Below are 16,256 nucleotides of genomic sequence, written 5' to 3' on the forward strand. Positions count from 1 at the left end.
CTCTGTAGCTCCTTCAAAGTGATTGTTGGCCTCTCTGTGGCTTCTCTCACAAGTCTCCTTCTCGTTTCAGCACTGAGTTTTGAGGGACGGCCTTTTCTTGGCAGTGCCTGGGTGGTGTGATGCAGCTTCCACTTCCTGATTATTGATCCAACTGTGCTCACTGGGATATCCAAATACTTGGATATTATTTTGTACCCTTTCCCTAATCTATGCATTTGTATTACTTTATCTCTAACTTCTGTAGAATGCTCTTTGGTCTTCATTTTCTTTCAGATTCACAGCCTTACCAAAGATCCTTCAACAGTGGGGTTTTTATCCAGAAAACGTGACAGCAACTTTAATGGTTTAAGTTTGTTATTTTTCTTAAAAATATTTCCCAGCATAAAAACAATGTCACCTTACAATACTTGATTCTGAGTTTCAGTCTTTAAAAATAAAATATCAAACAGAACAAAATTTCAATGTACCATTTGTAATTCAGTAATATGAGAGAATTGGTCAGGGGTCTGAACACTTTTGCAAGGCACTGTATATATATATATATATATATATATATATATATATATATATATATATATATATATGATCTATATATATTATATATATATATATATATACTTTACAGCTGTATTACTGTATAGTACTTTGTGCCGACTGCATAAATGAAATGCTTTTTTGTGGCAGTGAATAGCAAAACTGTGAAGCAAGATTCAAGGCAAAGTGACTAAATACGGTGCAGAAAGAGAAAGTGGAAAACAATGGGAAACAGTGAGCGATTTTCAAAATTTAACATGGCTAGATCAGCAGACAGCGTTAATGTGCATGTAGTGAAGTCTGGAATTTATCAGAATTAATAAAAAATGTGTTAATTAGTGCATGCAATATTCCTGGTCACTGATAATAGTGGATACAATGTGGTTTTTACTTTGAACCTTTGGAATTTTTCCTATCACTTGTGCACAGAAATGTGTTGTGTACAGTATCTTAAATTCCCCTTTGAATAGTGTGTTTGAACTGTTTGCCAAAATAATTTCCCCAAAAAACATGTTCTAAAATAAAATACTAACTTGGGTTCTTGCGACAGGGTACGACCGCTCCTACGTTTATGTTTATTACTATTGTTATTATTTAAATGTATTTTGTATTACTGTTAGTGTGGTTTTGGGTTGGCAGGGAAGCAGACAATTATCTTCCCTGCCAAAAATAACATGTGGGAATGTGGCTGGAACAGACAATTTAATAAGTGATTAAATGATTAATTAGGCTCTTGTATAAAATAGGTGTGCACGGGTGGTGACTGAGAATGAGAGGAGACAATTAATTTTGGTACTAGTTGGTGAAGGTATGTGTTTTGAGGTGCTGTGTACATATATGTATATAGATAATTATCCTTGGGGTGTAGGGGAGTTTATGTAGCCGTGTTTATAGTTTTGTTTCAACTGTTTGTTTTGGCCATTGTGCCTATTTGTTTTATTTTGTGGACAAAAGTGCGTTTAAACCTGCAGCTTTCTTGCGTCTGAGTCTCCTTCCAGGTCGAAACAGCCTGGCTATGACGCTGTCCTGTCACAGGCCTATTTTTTCATTATCTAAGGCGCACAGAGTGGTGTAAATTTGTTTTGAGAATGGATCACGAGGTCGTACTGTCTGAAACGATAAAGTCTACTAAAAGACTTCATAGGAATTGAGAAATATGGGACTAAACTGTAGTGCCAGTGCTTAACTTGTAGAGAAAGTGGTGCTGGGGCACAAGCAATCATGGGATTTCCATGGGGTCAATTTACACTTGAAATGGAGAAATACTCTGGTAAATCAGGTTTGTGGTCGAAAAAAACGGCAAAGAGAGGGATAGCGTAAATCTCATTTACTCATTTATATGATGAAACACATGAGCATGTTTATTCTTAATTATAAACATTGCAAGGGAGCAGGTCAGTTGTTACTGTGGATTCCCAGATGGCAGAAAGCAGTGGCTGATGGGTGATTTTATGGTTAGTGGTGGTGTAGTTCACCTTAATGATAATGCAGGCGGCTTTTTTTATTATTGTGTTTTGCTGTGTCTGGTCTGTCATGCAGTATATCTCTTGTGGGTTTACAGTTCTGTATAAAACCACTTACCATGAAGTGAGTTATGCCCGTGTTATATTATTAATGCAGCTGTTTGAAAATACCCTTGATGCTTAAATGTCTAACTGAAACAATTCACGTTGGTAAATATAGTTGGTGAACTGGATGTCATGAGCCAGCTCGATTGTCCAAAACAGCGCAACAACATCCAACAACAACTCCGGGGGAACCGCCCACTGCACGCACACACACTCACGCAGACACACACTAACGGCGTGCCCCGTACCCTCACAATACACTGAACATTAACAGGACGTAACAAACAAGACAAACACAACGTCCAGGATGCTACCATCGCCAGGGTCGTTACACAGCACCCCCCCTTAGTCCCTCGTCCCCGAGGGAAGAACAAAGTCTCGGAAACGACCCGGGAGGTGATGATGTCTTTGCGGGCAGGAGCCCTGTGTGGAGGATGGCCTCCCGTCAGCCACAGGAGACAGGGAAACTGAACCGTCGGGGGAGGAACCCTCAGCCCTGGGGGTGGGAGGACTTTTAGGGCAGGATGGATCAGGAGGGGGCAGGAGAGGACTGTCAGGAGCTGATGTCAGGAGCTGACAGGAGCTGAATTGGACAGCCAATGGCTGTCCAATTTGAGGCAATGGCCCCGCTGTCTCTTGGGGCTGAAGACCCACACGAGCTCCCCGGCGGTGAAGTGGCACCCCCGTACTCGGAGGTCATAGTTCCGCTTCTGCCGTACCCCAGCAGCCTGCAACTGGTCCCTGGCGAAGCTGTGGGCTGATTCCAGTCAGTCCTGTAGTCTCCTGGCATACTCAGGGCCCGGGGGTACACTGGGGGCATCTGGGGGACGACCAAAAGCTAGCTCCGCAGGAGTGCGCAGCTCATACCCCAGCATCAGCAAGGGAGGGGTGCATGCGGTGGAATCCTGGACAGCAGAGCGGCAGGCCAACAGCATGACAGGCAGGTGGGTGTCCCAGTCCCGCTGGTGGGTGGCGATGTTGACAGCCAGCTGCACGGCCAGCGTGCGGTTGAACCTCTCCACCAGTCCGTCACTCTGAGGGCGCAGAGGGGTGGTCCACGTCTTCTTGATGCCCAGGCGCCGGCACATCCCGGCAAAGACCCGGGACTCAAAGTTGCGTCCTTGGTCGGAGTGCAACTCTTGAGGGACCCCGAACCGGCTGAAGAACCCCTCCAACAGTGCTTCAGCGACCGTCTCTGCCTCCTGGTCTGGCAAAGCGTATGCCTCTGGCCACTTAGTGAAGTAATCAAGGGCCACCAGAACGAACCGGTTCCCCCTCTCTGAGCGTGGAAAGGGGCCTAGTACGTCTACGGCAACCCTCTCCATAGGCCCCCCGACCTAGTACTGCTGGAGTGGGGCGTGCGACTGGCCCTGGGGTCCTTTCCGGGCAGTGCAGATGTCACAGCGCCGGCAGTGGTCCTCCACGTCTCGCCTGTACCTCCCCCAGTAGAACGACTGGCGGAGCTCCAAAACTTTGTCACTCCAAAATGACCAGTGCCTGGGGTCCCATGATGGGCCTCTAGCACCTCCTGGCACATCGACCCGGGGACAACCACCTGCCACCTCACCTCCCCCATGGCGGGCACCTTCCACTGCTGCTGAAGGACGCTGTCATGCAAGGCCAACCCGCTCCACTGAGCCCACAGCCCCCGAGTGGCTGTGGAAAAAGGGGCCACCTCCTCCCAAGGGGGCCTTCGCTGCTCCTCCAGCCATTGTAGTATGGTCCGGGTCTCTGTCCTGATGGGCTCTCCAATCCACCCTCTCAGCCGATACTGCCACCCGGCATTGCTCTTCCCCCCGGTGGGACAGCTCTGCTTCCCTCTCCTCCTTTCTGCTGCAATGGGCGCATCCCTCCCGGGCACAGGGACGACGGAGACAGTGCGTCCGCATTGGCGTGCTTCTCACCAGCCCGGTGTTGGTTCCGGTACTGAAACGCCTGGAGCTGCTCGATCCAACAGGCGACCTGTCCCTTGCTGAGTGACCGGCTAAAATACGCCACCACATGCTCCCCTTCCGGACCCGGCTGGGATAAGACAGCCCTGATCCCCTCGTTGCTCGCATCCATGTCCAGCAGGAAAGGTGAACGGACATCCAGGGGAGCCAGCACCGGGGACTGCGGTTGCTGTGTCAGGCGTGGTGGTGCAGCAGCTGCTGCTGGGCAGTGGCGCCGTAAGTGGCCAGGCTGTCCACAGCCCCAGCACAACTGTGGGGGGGTCTCGGGAGTCCGAGCCGGCTGGGTGATCGCCGCCCTGATGAGGGTGGTAAGCTCCGGGGGGGCCAGGTGGGGTCAATGGTGCGGTACGGGGCCTCCTCTTCTTCTGCTTGGGCCATGCGAGCTCGAGGTGGTGTGTGGTCAGGCCGCCTCTTCTGCTGACCACTCTTGCTCCCAGGGGCATGGTCCCGCTCCCCCTCCTCGAGCACCGCCTCGACTTGTACGGCGTGAGCCACTGCGAGCTCTAGGGAGGTTGCGGCAGCAAACCGGACCTGCTGACGTAGAGCAGTCGGGGTCAGTCCGCGAACAAAGGCCTCGACAGCCAGGTCCTCCTGGGTGGCTGGCGGGAACGTTGGGTACCCCCTCCAGGCCAGGTACTGGACATCAGCAGCCAGTACGCCTAGTTTCTCTCCGGAAGCTCTAGTGCGGTTGGCCAGCTGCAGGCGCAACCCAACTGCGGGCTCCACTCTCCCAAAACAGCGCTCGAGAGCTGCGGTTAGCACCTCGTATTGGGCCACCTCGTCTGGGCCCAAGTCCAGCAGAACCTGCAGCGCTTCTCCCGCCAACTGTCCTGCTTTCTCCGTCAGCCCCCAGCCATTAGTAAGCGCTGCCATCCTGAATTTGACGTGGTACGCCTCCCACGGCGATCTACCGTCATAGCGGCCTGCATTCACTGACTGCCGGCTCGCCCCCTGCAACATGTTCCCCCCACACCGCATATTCTCTCTCCCGTGATCGGCACGGGGCCCATGTCGGGGCTTAACGTCATACTCCCTTGTTAGACACACTCTCAGTTCAGCAACCAATGTCCCACAGCTACTACAGCCATTCAGATTGATGGTGGTTAAACAATGTAAAGCCTCTTCTTCTAAACAAGCAATTAAATTACTGGCTTTCTCTCTGTCTGTCCAGTTGTTTATCGTTGCCATCATTTCAAACTGCTTTACAAAGTCTCACCAATCGGCCTTACCGTTGCACCACAGACGGCTGTAATAAACCCCCTTGTTGACATTCTGCTGCAGGGCGGGCGTGTCCGATGGTGACGCTGCCTCCTCCTTGACGCGCACTCGCGCTCCTCCTATCTCCGTGGCCAATGACGTCCTTGCAGCGGCCAAAGAACCTCCTTCTTCCTCGATGACAATGGCGCAGTGCCCCTCAGCCTGCGGGGCAGTCTGTTTGTCTCCTAGCTCCGTCATCTTGATCCCTCTTTCCTCTTTCGCACAAGGGTTCTTTGCTCCTCCCTCGCTCCATGTTCTCTTCTCCCCATGCAGCGCCCATGCTCGGGTTGCTCCTGACCCTCAGCTCAGCGACCAGCTCCTCCAGTCTGGCTCGCAGCTCGTCTACTCTCATCTCTCTCGCGTCTGCCATCTTCTCCCTCTTGCTTCTGTTTCACCCCTCGTGGCAGGCACTGTACAAATCCCACTCCTGAAAAACCAATGCAGCATTTTGTGCTATGGGGGTGAGACAGACTCGGGGCAGACCAGATGAGGTTCCACGTACTTTTATTTTTTTAATAACACAATGGAACCATTTGGGCCGGGGTTCACGCCACAATAATAAACAGCTGTAGCTCTCTCTTTTACACCGCACTCTGCTTCACTGATAAGCACTCAGTCAGTTCTCCGTCTCTCGCATTGTCTCTCCCCTCAGACATTCACCTGCGTTCTCCCGCTCGCAGCTCCCCCCCCCCCACTTATAGCCTCCAGGGGAACCGCCCACTGCACGCACACACACACACACTCACACACACACACACTCACGTAGACACACACTAACGGCGTGCCCCGTACCCTCGCAATACACTGAACATTAACAGGACGTAATAAACAAGACAAACACAACGTCCAGGATGCTGCCATCGCCAGGGTCGTTACAATATAGCAGGCTAATAATCCTACTGAAGTAGGCTACAATATATACATTGTTTTTCATTACCAAGTTGTCGTTGTTCCTTGTTGAAATAAATGTTCAACTTTCAAATTCTCTTGTGTACTGCTCACTTAATCAAACCAAATAGTTTAAGAAGTTGCTTGTATTGTTCATGACATGTTTCAAATCATGTAAGCTTATTTGTGTATAAAAAAACGACAACAGAGTTGCAGCCAGTGTCATCTTACAAAGGCACTCAAGCTGAAATCTTAAAGTAATTTAAAGTAGGCTACAAACGTGGCAGTGGACTGCCTAATAATAACTTTAAAACGTTACTGATAGTATTAGTATAAAATGTCAGTAAATACTTCAGAAAAAAAAAAAAAAGTAGGCATATTAAAAACAAAATCTAAACGTAAAATATTTAAAGATATTTTTTGTTACAACTTGTTTTTATACATACAATGTCAATATACTTTAAAAATAAATAAATAAATAAATAAAAAATGACCATATCGGTCGTTGAAGGTCTGTCACCAAGAACTGTGGCCATTAAATCATAATATTGACTTTTTTTGCTGTCTGACCCGCTTTATTGTTATGATCTTTAGTTTTTTTGTAATCATGTTTATGTTTTCACAACACTGTTTCGTGCTGTGGTTTAGTCCCGTATTTCTCAATTCCAGTGAAATCTTTTGGTAGACTTTATTGTTTCGGACAGTACGAGTTAACCCCGCCCCCAGCCTTGCTCAGTACCGAGCCAGTACCAGATATCTTGCAAGGCCAGAGTTTCACGGTTAAGGCTCAGCTCAACAAAATGACAAGTGTGAAACTAGCCGTACTGTGAGGGCTCTGCTCGGCTCCAGTGTGCAAATGTGAAAAGGCTATTAAAGTGCCCCCTTGGTCCCTTTGGATAAGTATGAGAAGTTATGTGAATGTGTGGTATGGGTGATTGTACATCAGACTCAAAAAAAGTCAAGAGTCCAACTTAAAAACATTATCTGTCATGCTTACAAACTCACAACTACCACTGGACAATATGCCAAAAGTATAGCTTGCCCAATTTAACAATAAACAGTTTTATTGTTATTACTGTTGAGAAGAGCTCTCTGTTTTTCGCAAATATGAAACAAAATGCAAAATGCAACATATAAAGCAAAATAAAACTAAATGCAAATATTAAAAGAAATAAAATGAAAAATTATAAAGCAAACATAAAATTAGGTTTATACAAAAAGTACTTTAAATAAATACTTGCAATCGTAGTTGTCAAGGCTCAGCCGTTACCATGGACACGGTCTGAAGGGAAACGGAAGCTCTGACTAGCACTTGTGCAAATGTATAATTTGAGCGAGTCGTTTGGGAATTAAAATTGGTATGGAAGAAGAGATGTTTGTTTCTAAAATGTCTAAACCACGCATAGCAATTAAACAACGCTGCAAAGAATTTGAGCATGAGGGGATGTATGCAGCTGATGGAGTCAAAATAGTGATATACTGTCTGACTGTTACAATTTGGTGACGTTGGCGTTTTGTAACTGAACTGTATCCCGTTTAGACCGCCCACGCAGCCTTTGATAGGCTGCACAAAACGTGACAATAAGCAGGTTTGTGAGACGATATCAAGAGAGGTAATTTCTCAAAGAACCTATGGTACATGGCGAGTGGTTCATCTGTGTTTTGTATTAGTATGCCAATTCTTTGTTTTATTTCAAGTGGTGCAAACTTTGCACTGGAGCAAATGCTGTTTTGGTTTTTGAATGGATTTGAATGAATGAATCTGCTTTGCTTAGTTTTTAAATACTGAGACACCCCAAGCTTGTTGTATACTGCTTCAGTGCAATAGGATTGAAATATAAAGCCTTTTGTTTTTTTTGTTTTTTTTTAAATGGGTAAATTGCTGTATGTGCAATTAAAAAGAGTGGGGAGGCTGTATGTTACCATTACTGCTGCTAATGAGAAATTATAGTAACTAAATAATTTTTTCTGTGCGAGGTCTGTTCATGTCAATGTTTTTTTTTTAAAAAGCGGTTAATGTTTAATAAAAAATATGTATGTAGTAAAAACATGATGTATACTATTATTGATACACATCTATTTGAGTTGCTTTGTTGTGTGTAGCCGAAATAAAACGAGGATTTGTGAAAGACATAAAACTAAATAAAACTAAATATATGAAAAATAAAACAAAAAAATTATAAAAAAATATATAAATATATTTCACGGGGCTCTACTGCTGAGTAAAAGCTGAGATAAATAGTTTTTGTTTTTTGGTCCTGCCACGGAACACACTCACAGCACCTTTAACTTTTGGTCCTTCTCATCATCTTCATTCTCAGTTTCATTCTCAGTTTCAGCGTCAGTGTCATCATTATCATCGCTTTCATCCACTACATCATCCACTATTAATAAAACACACCAACATTGTAATCTGCACTCGGTGGCAATCAAGGGGTTTCACTTAAAAGGAGGGAATAATGTAGCCTTGACAGCATTTTTACCAGTATTTACAGAAAAGATATTTTCTAACATAGGTTTTACAAAAATTGCATTAGGGTAGATCATTTAGTGTGCAAGAATAGACCAAAGGGTTAAATTGATAAATGTAAGTATCTTGGAATAAGTCTCCTCTAGATTGTATTAGTACACTTTATCTCATAAATTGCTTGTTAAAATCAATTTATGGGTTATCTAGGTAGGGGATAGGTTGATCAAATCAACCTGTTTGTCAAACTAAAGCAAATCAAACAGATTTAGAGCAATACTTAAGCATACATTTTTCTCAGAAACTTATTTTGACAACTTGCTTAGCATGGTACAAAAAATAACAAAACAGCTAAGATTCACTAGTCACATTTTTAAATATTGTTAAAACCCATGCTCATTTTTAATATAGCTCTATTATTATATAGGCCATTGTTAAGTTTAATTGCTCATCAGCTGCCTGTGAAGGCTTTTGAAGGAGCTGACAAAAAGAAAGCAGTGGCATACAAGACTTCTAAAAGGTAGAAATAGGGACTGCAAAGGGATAGTTCAGTTATTTTGAATGTGAATTCATACCCTCTGGAGGTAAACTGTAGATCTGTGCCACAGGGCCGTTGGCTGGAACAACAGGTAGTTGGAAATGGAAAACACTTTTTATTGTAGGAACCGGAAGGCGATTCTTGGGGAAACATTTTCTCATGATGAGAGTAGAAGTGTTAATCAGTGGATCCAAAGCCCTTACTGGCAGGCAGTCCTAATGAATACAAAATTATTTAAAATAAAAATCTTAAAAAAGCAAGTGCTGTAAACTGTTCAAAAAACATTTCTGTGCTTTTCTAATTTTAAATAAAAAATCTAAATCACATGTAATATCATTTAGGTTATTTGAAACATTATAAAAAAAAAGAAAACATACACTGTACTTTCTTTACAGTGATTTAAGGTGGGATGGCACATTTTAGGTTTAGCTAAATCTATTTGTTATAAAATGTTTACATTACACAGGTCTTAAAGTTGCCTATATTGTGGTACCATATCCACCCTGTTAGCAGAAGAAAACTTGGTGTGGGTGGGCTTTAATATCACTGTTGTTTTCTTAACAACAATGTGATGGATGAAATATAAAATAAACAAAGTGATTCTAAACATGAATAAAACATAAGCCTACTATGGGAGAGGTTTATCAAGGAAATTCAAACTGTTAGCAATCCATAACTAACACCCTAAGTGTTTAAACTACACTGAATTGTATGTTATTGGTTTTGTAAAATTAATTCAATTTTTATTTTCTCAAAAATGGTGCAAATTGCATTTTTGTGTAAGACCTTAATAGACACAAACATGTTTTGTAACCACAGCTACACTTCTGAAGAAAAGAAAAAAAGAGATTGACAGTCTATAAGACAGCACATTCGTAACAGTCATGGTTTGGTATAATGCAAAGGTATGAAACTTCTTGCTTGGTTTCATGAAAATGGTTTGACGTTTTGGTAATTCACAGCAATGCCAAAACACGCAGATTTGCTTTTTTATTCTCTTCAAAACTTCAGCATCCAAATTAACTTACTTGAGAGATGTTATACAATGTTCTCATGCCATCTGAATCTATGAATGCTTTTCTGCCCAGTTTGATGTTTGTAATATTTTTGATGCAACCTAGAATTCCTTTCCGAATGAGCATGTGCCTATGACGGGTGTCAGCCCGATGCCAGTCCTGGTAAATCGCTAGCAGTGTAGGGACACAGCCTCTGTCTACTGCCCGTCGAGCATTGGTTTCTGCAATAAAACAAAAACAAAAAAATGGAATATCGGAAATGGTACTACTGATGAGAATATTTGTTAGCCGTTAAAAAGTAAAGTAAAAGCATCCCTGTGGGCACACCCTAAGGGTCGACTGTAGAGTAGTGTGTGGGGAGAAAAGACTGCTCTGAAATCCATACCCTATAAATATTCATAGAGTATTATCTTTATAGAAATATACAGTTACAAAACACAGTAACAAACAGATAAATGTTAAAGCAACTACACTAATTCTGGGAATGAAAATTAGATAAAGACAATCAATCCAACCCAATATCCCAATGTCTCTATGGAACAAGACTGTCAACCAAAAAAAAAAAAAAAAAAATGCAATGATTGTTAGTGTAAGCAGAAAGAACTGTATTACAAAACCAGTTGCATAAGAAAAAATATTGAAAAGAAAAATCAATGTTTACATGCGGTAGAATGTGGTTTTCTTTTGTGTAATTTGTTTTCAGTACAGTTGAAAGTCACGTTATGATACCCAAAAGGTGCAAACAGTAACATACCCAATACACTAACCAGTTCCTGTATTAATATAGCAAACAGGTTAATCTATTCTACAAAATGTAACTGTGGTGTTAATTAATCTGCCTTTTTACCACAACCTATTCTACAAAATGTAACTGTGGTGTTAATTAATCTGCCTTTTTACCACACTCAAAATCAAATATAACCTAGAATTACTTACTTGACTTCAATAAAGCTGCCAGTGTGTCCAGAGTAACCCTGTAAAACATTCATTTTCAATGAAATGTTGAACACATTCATTTGGAATCCCTAATCTGAATTTCTAATCTATTCTCACATGGGTAAGAAGAACATTTCATAAATACATACATTAATCTGTTTATTGTCCCACTGTATGTGTTTGTAATCATCCCTTATAGTATTATTGTTTCTGCCCACATGGATATGGATATTTTACTTTTGAGGCAGGGTTCAAAAATGACTACGAAGGGTGGATATCAAATATCAACTATATTAACTATCCAAGAGTCCAGAAAAACAATAATAAATGCGGAATTATGGGATAGCAAACAATATTATCCAAATTCGGATGGCAAAGTATTCATTTTATAGGTCTTCCTTCATTCTAGAAAGTAATTTGGAGCAAAAGTCATATTGAGCACTTTAACTTGTGAGATAGTGTATTAAAAAGGGTTTTTTTTAGGATTTGATTGATAAGTTTAATATTCCTGAAACTGTTTACTAAAATTCTATAAAAAAAAATATTGGATATGTAATTTTACTTAATCCACTTTCAACACATTAGTTAAATAGACTTAACCCTTAACACTAAGCTACTCCTTAATAATGTTTTTAAATCAAAACACCTGTAATTGAATCTATTTTTTTTATTTATTTATTTATTTTAACTGCACTTACTTTAGAAGGCTGGTATTCTTTTTGTTGAAAGGACCTATTATTTTAAACATGAGCTCCACAACACCATTTTTGCCCAAGGACACAGCATTTACAGCTGAAGAAAAAAACATGAGGAGAGGGGTGGGGTGAGGGGTTATGTCCAATTTTATGAAATCTCAATATTAAGATACATATTTGTTCTATTTACATCCCCAATAAATCACACTGAATTGAATATACTTACAGTTGCTGGAGTACACTCGTAAAACTTGAAGACAAGGTAAAATAAGCTTATAGTTCTGCAAGTTCTGTTTCACCAAATTAAGAGTAATATTTAAGGCTCCATTAAGTCTGGCTCTGATACCAAATTTTTTGTCTGTGGAAAGAAAGTAGAAAAAAAAACATGAACATGACAGGCTTATTTAAAATTATATATAATAATAAGGAATAATATTAAGTTATATATAATATTAATAATAAATCATTCAACGTTCCTGATACAGCGTACCTAACAAAATTGTTTTTGTTTTTTGCAGGACGTCCTGTGGCCGGTACAGTCTATTTAATTAACAGGCAAGTATTTGTAAAAAAAAAAAAAAAAAAAAAAAAAAAAAAAAAAAAAAAAAAAAAAAAGGTATTTATTTATTTATTTATTTTTAAATTTACCTTTTGGACCAACTTTTGCTAGAATGCAATGCAGCTGCACCATAAGCTCCTCACTGGGTGGGGACTCCTTAAAGGCACTCATTAGCAGCTGCAGGAGGATCTGGGTCCCTCCCTTTGACACCAGAACGCAGATTCTCCGTCCGCCGCCTACCAAAAATAATGGATTTTAGTCTGCTAATAAAGCTAGTGTCATGTTAATTAAGACAAGGCTAAACACAGACATTAACTACACCGTAAAGCTAGGGCCAAATGCATCCAGGTATTTATGCCAATAAAAACAATTTTCACAATGTTGCAAGTAATATAAAACGTTTATCTTACAAACTACACAACTTGTAGGGCAAAGTAAATGTGTACCTATGTTGTCTGTTGAAGACAGCCAACTGAATATTATAGAATGTATACTGTTATGACTTACTGTAATTTGAATAATACATTGCAGATTTTTTAAATAGGTAATTTTTTAAATAGGTAAGTTAAAAAACAGGTTCCTTACGCCTTTACACCACAATGCAATTTTAAGACATCAATGTTACATACAAAAAAAAAAAAAAATCATGTTCACAGAGAGGAGTTGAAGAAAAGCATGAATACACTGTGGGGTTTGCTGGGTAACAGAACTCAAGATTCAAATCAGACTACGTCTTATTATATTTTGCACTCGGAGGGTTTTCTGGGCCACACACATTAAACTCACACATTCAAGAAAACACACCGAAATAACATTCTGAAAATGTAGCTAGGCTTGCTAGTAATTTGGAATAGTAGCTGCCATCAGTGATCCTTGTCCTACACAGCAACCACCCACATAATTGGTTTCAAAAGCAGCATATGAATATACTTTTAGTACACTGCGTATATTGAGAGTTCCTTTATGCAGTATATGAATGTATTTACTTCCGTGTCTACTCAAGCAGTAGGATCATGATTCATAGGAATTGTTGTATGGTAGCAGTGATGATACACCAGCCACTGCAAAAGGTGAAGGGTTAAATTGGGTTATGAAGGTTCACAATAACAAGCCACTGGTCTGGATAAAACTGGTCTTATCAAGATTGTGTATGTGACAAAGTGAACAAAACAACGATTGTGTACATGGCAGAGTGAACAGAACAAACATTGAAGTACATGGGGTGATACAGACGATTAGACATAATACCTGTGCAGCAAGGTGAAAGCATTTCATTTATATAGTGTGTGTGTGTGTGTGTGTGTGTGTGTGTGTGTGAGAATGTAAAGTTGGCAGGGATGGGGTTAAATCTATCCCTGCCAGCAATCATGTGTTGCCATTCCCCAACTAAGTAATTGGTGCCAATTGGGGAGTGGCCACATTGTATAAAATAAACCCAAAATCCTTTGTTTGGGGGAGGAGTTTGTGCTGTGATGTTTGTATTGTTTTATATCTGTAGTTAAGGCTAATACCCAGCCCACAAGTGATTTATTCTTTTGTTTGAACATTTTATTTTAGTCTTTATGTCATGCTTATTTTGTTCCTGTTTTTTGTGTTGTTTGTTTTGTTATAAAGGTGCGCACCTGTGCTTAAACTGCAGCTTTCTGTCTGAGTTTTTTCTGCCAGTGACACTACCCTGCCACATGTGGTGTCAGAACTGCGATCGTGCCTTTTGTACCCAGAGCAGGACTTCACTTAAAAAAAACAATAAATCACTTGAAGGCTGGGCATTAGCCTTCACTACAGATACTAAACAATACATATTTACTGTATTTGGATACATTTTGGGCTATTCGGGAGACTCACAATGACATCATTTACTCCTGTTCCTGATAGAATGGCCTGCAGTTCAGGTAGTTTGAGTAGCTATTTTTTGTAACTGTATTTAACCCTTTGCGGACTGTTTATTCAGCGCTTGGCAGGCGCTTCAGGTCCAACTTCTTTTCACACGCACTGTTTATTTTCACACATGCGGTTTCAAATTTTTTCAGAATAAAACTGGTTCAAAAAGGTCTGAATCCACATCGGACTGGAAAGGGAAATTGTAATGTCAGACCGCAAAGGGTTAAACTAAGTGACCATTGCATCTAGGCCTGCTACTTTTCGATTTTAAATTGGTAAAGCTCATTTAATGTCGAATTCCCCCAAAAATTTTTGTTTGACAAATATGTATATAGGATAAACATCGGTAAACCCACTTGCTATTTTTTTTTTTTCACCAAAAATAATAATTTAGAAATCATCTCTAGTCTGTGTAGTTTTTATACTTGTTGTCTGTCCCATCTCCGTTCCGCTCTGAATGGCTAGGGGTCACTGTCAGTCAAGTCAGTGGTCCCTTAATAGGCTAGTGCAGTTTCACCGCCAGTCATTTTATTCTGTTCTGACAGATCTGGTTGGCTGAAGAAGCGTTAGAATGCTCTCATTCGTTTAAACGACTGTGCACTTTCATTTGCCGGCTATAGCGCCTGTCACTCAAAGCGGCTACTTTGAAATTAATGGGTTAAGGTGTAGGTAAGCTTTTGCTATTACAGGTATATACATTGACTGTTACTAGTTAGCTCTCGCAGGGTAGCACTGAGTGCGCAACTCGTAATAGACGTCATCATTATATGTTTCAGCCCGATCACATAAGGGTGATGAATTTAGGTACTAAAACTAAGTTTATTTAACAACAATAACCTAACCTTAAAACCAAGGTTTGTGAAGTATTGGACTACGTTCAGTGTTCTCCCCCTCCCACACCCTGTTTATGGTCACATGGTAGAGGTGTTGAGGGTGAATGAAGCACAACGTAAATTACGAGTTGCGCACGCAGCACTACCCTGTGTGAGCTATACTGTGCAAGCCTTCGTTCTGCAGTTGCATACTCTTGAGTTGTGCTGAAGCAGAAGGGACGGAGCTGAAAATAATAAGTGCAAGTTAGTTCTGTTCAACTATCTAATGTTTTGTTCTGTGCGTATTATTTTTACTTGTAAATGTATGCTATAAAAGTATGTGTAACACAGTTTATATGTTGGATTGCCTTTGGTTTATTTAAGACAATTTTTTTATTCATGTAGGAACTTTACAAGGTATAGCTTTGCTGTGACCAAACGTTATTTCAATTAGAATATTGGTAACCATGGTTTTGTTGCATCTAATATGATAGAGGTTTCTCTAAATGAGACGTTTTTCAATGGCATAAAAAGTCCTTTTTTATTTTCTTTTTAAGCAAAGATCAAATCCACTCATGCTCTGCTTGAAAAATAAAGACCGAAAACAACCAGTAAATTCTTTAAAAAATAAATGTCGATATTAATCTTCGATTTGGCAAAAAAATAAAAAACGAATAGTAGCAAGCCTAATTATATCTCAACTAGACGTATAATTGCAATAACTGTGTATTTCTCTATTTCTAATAATCTTTGAAGAATGTATGCTTTAATAAATATATTTCATTTTACTCACTGTTGCCAAGTATTATTAATAACATGGATTAATTAAAAGTAAAATGATTATAGTTGCTTCCACAATCCTTACACAATGGCACCCCAGATGGGACAGTAATGTGTTAGGAAGAAAAAATCTAATTTAAAAATTGAAATGTTATGATATTGTGTTAATTGATAACAGTGACAAAGTCTTGTACGACTTGCATATATTAAAATACAACAAATGACTGCGGAGGACGACCAAAATAGTTCTGTATGTAAGAACACAAATACATAAATTAGGGAAGGACTGTATGAGAGTCCTGTATGTGTTTAGTATATACAATTTTTTGTATTGTAAAATAGTGTTCATCTTATGTGGTAATATAGTAATACA

General features: G+C 40.7%; 1 protein-coding gene across 5 annotated transcripts in view; it reads right to left on the bottom strand.

The window, feature by feature from the left end:
* The window catches only part of agtpbp1 (ATP/GTP binding carboxypeptidase 1), a 96,670-nt gene that overhangs the window by 60,022 nt on the left and 20,392 nt on the right, over window positions 1–16,256 (bottom strand). For all 5 annotated transcript variants that reach the window (XM_041227117.1, XM_041227125.1, XM_041227134.1 and 2 more), the window contains 7 exons: window positions 12,500–12,646; window positions 12,078–12,209; window positions 11,855–11,948; window positions 11,157–11,194; window positions 10,233–10,441; window positions 9,242–9,419; window positions 8,483–8,583 (listed from right to left, as the gene is read on the bottom strand). In XM_041227117.1, coding sequence (XP_041083051.1) covers window positions 8,483–8,583; window positions 9,242–9,419; window positions 10,233–10,441; window positions 11,157–11,194; window positions 11,855–11,948; window positions 12,078–12,209; window positions 12,500–12,646 — 899 coding nt within the window. The remainder of the gene's footprint in view (window positions 1–8,482; window positions 8,584–9,241; window positions 9,420–10,232; window positions 10,442–11,156; window positions 11,195–11,854; window positions 11,949–12,077; window positions 12,210–12,499; window positions 12,647–16,256) is intronic.

This window comes from Polyodon spathula, chromosome 2, assembly GCF_017654505.1.
Source record: "Polyodon spathula isolate WHYD16114869_AA chromosome 2, ASM1765450v1, whole genome shotgun sequence".
NCBI lineage: Eukaryota > Metazoa > Chordata > Actinopteri > Acipenseriformes > Polyodontidae > Polyodon > Polyodon spathula.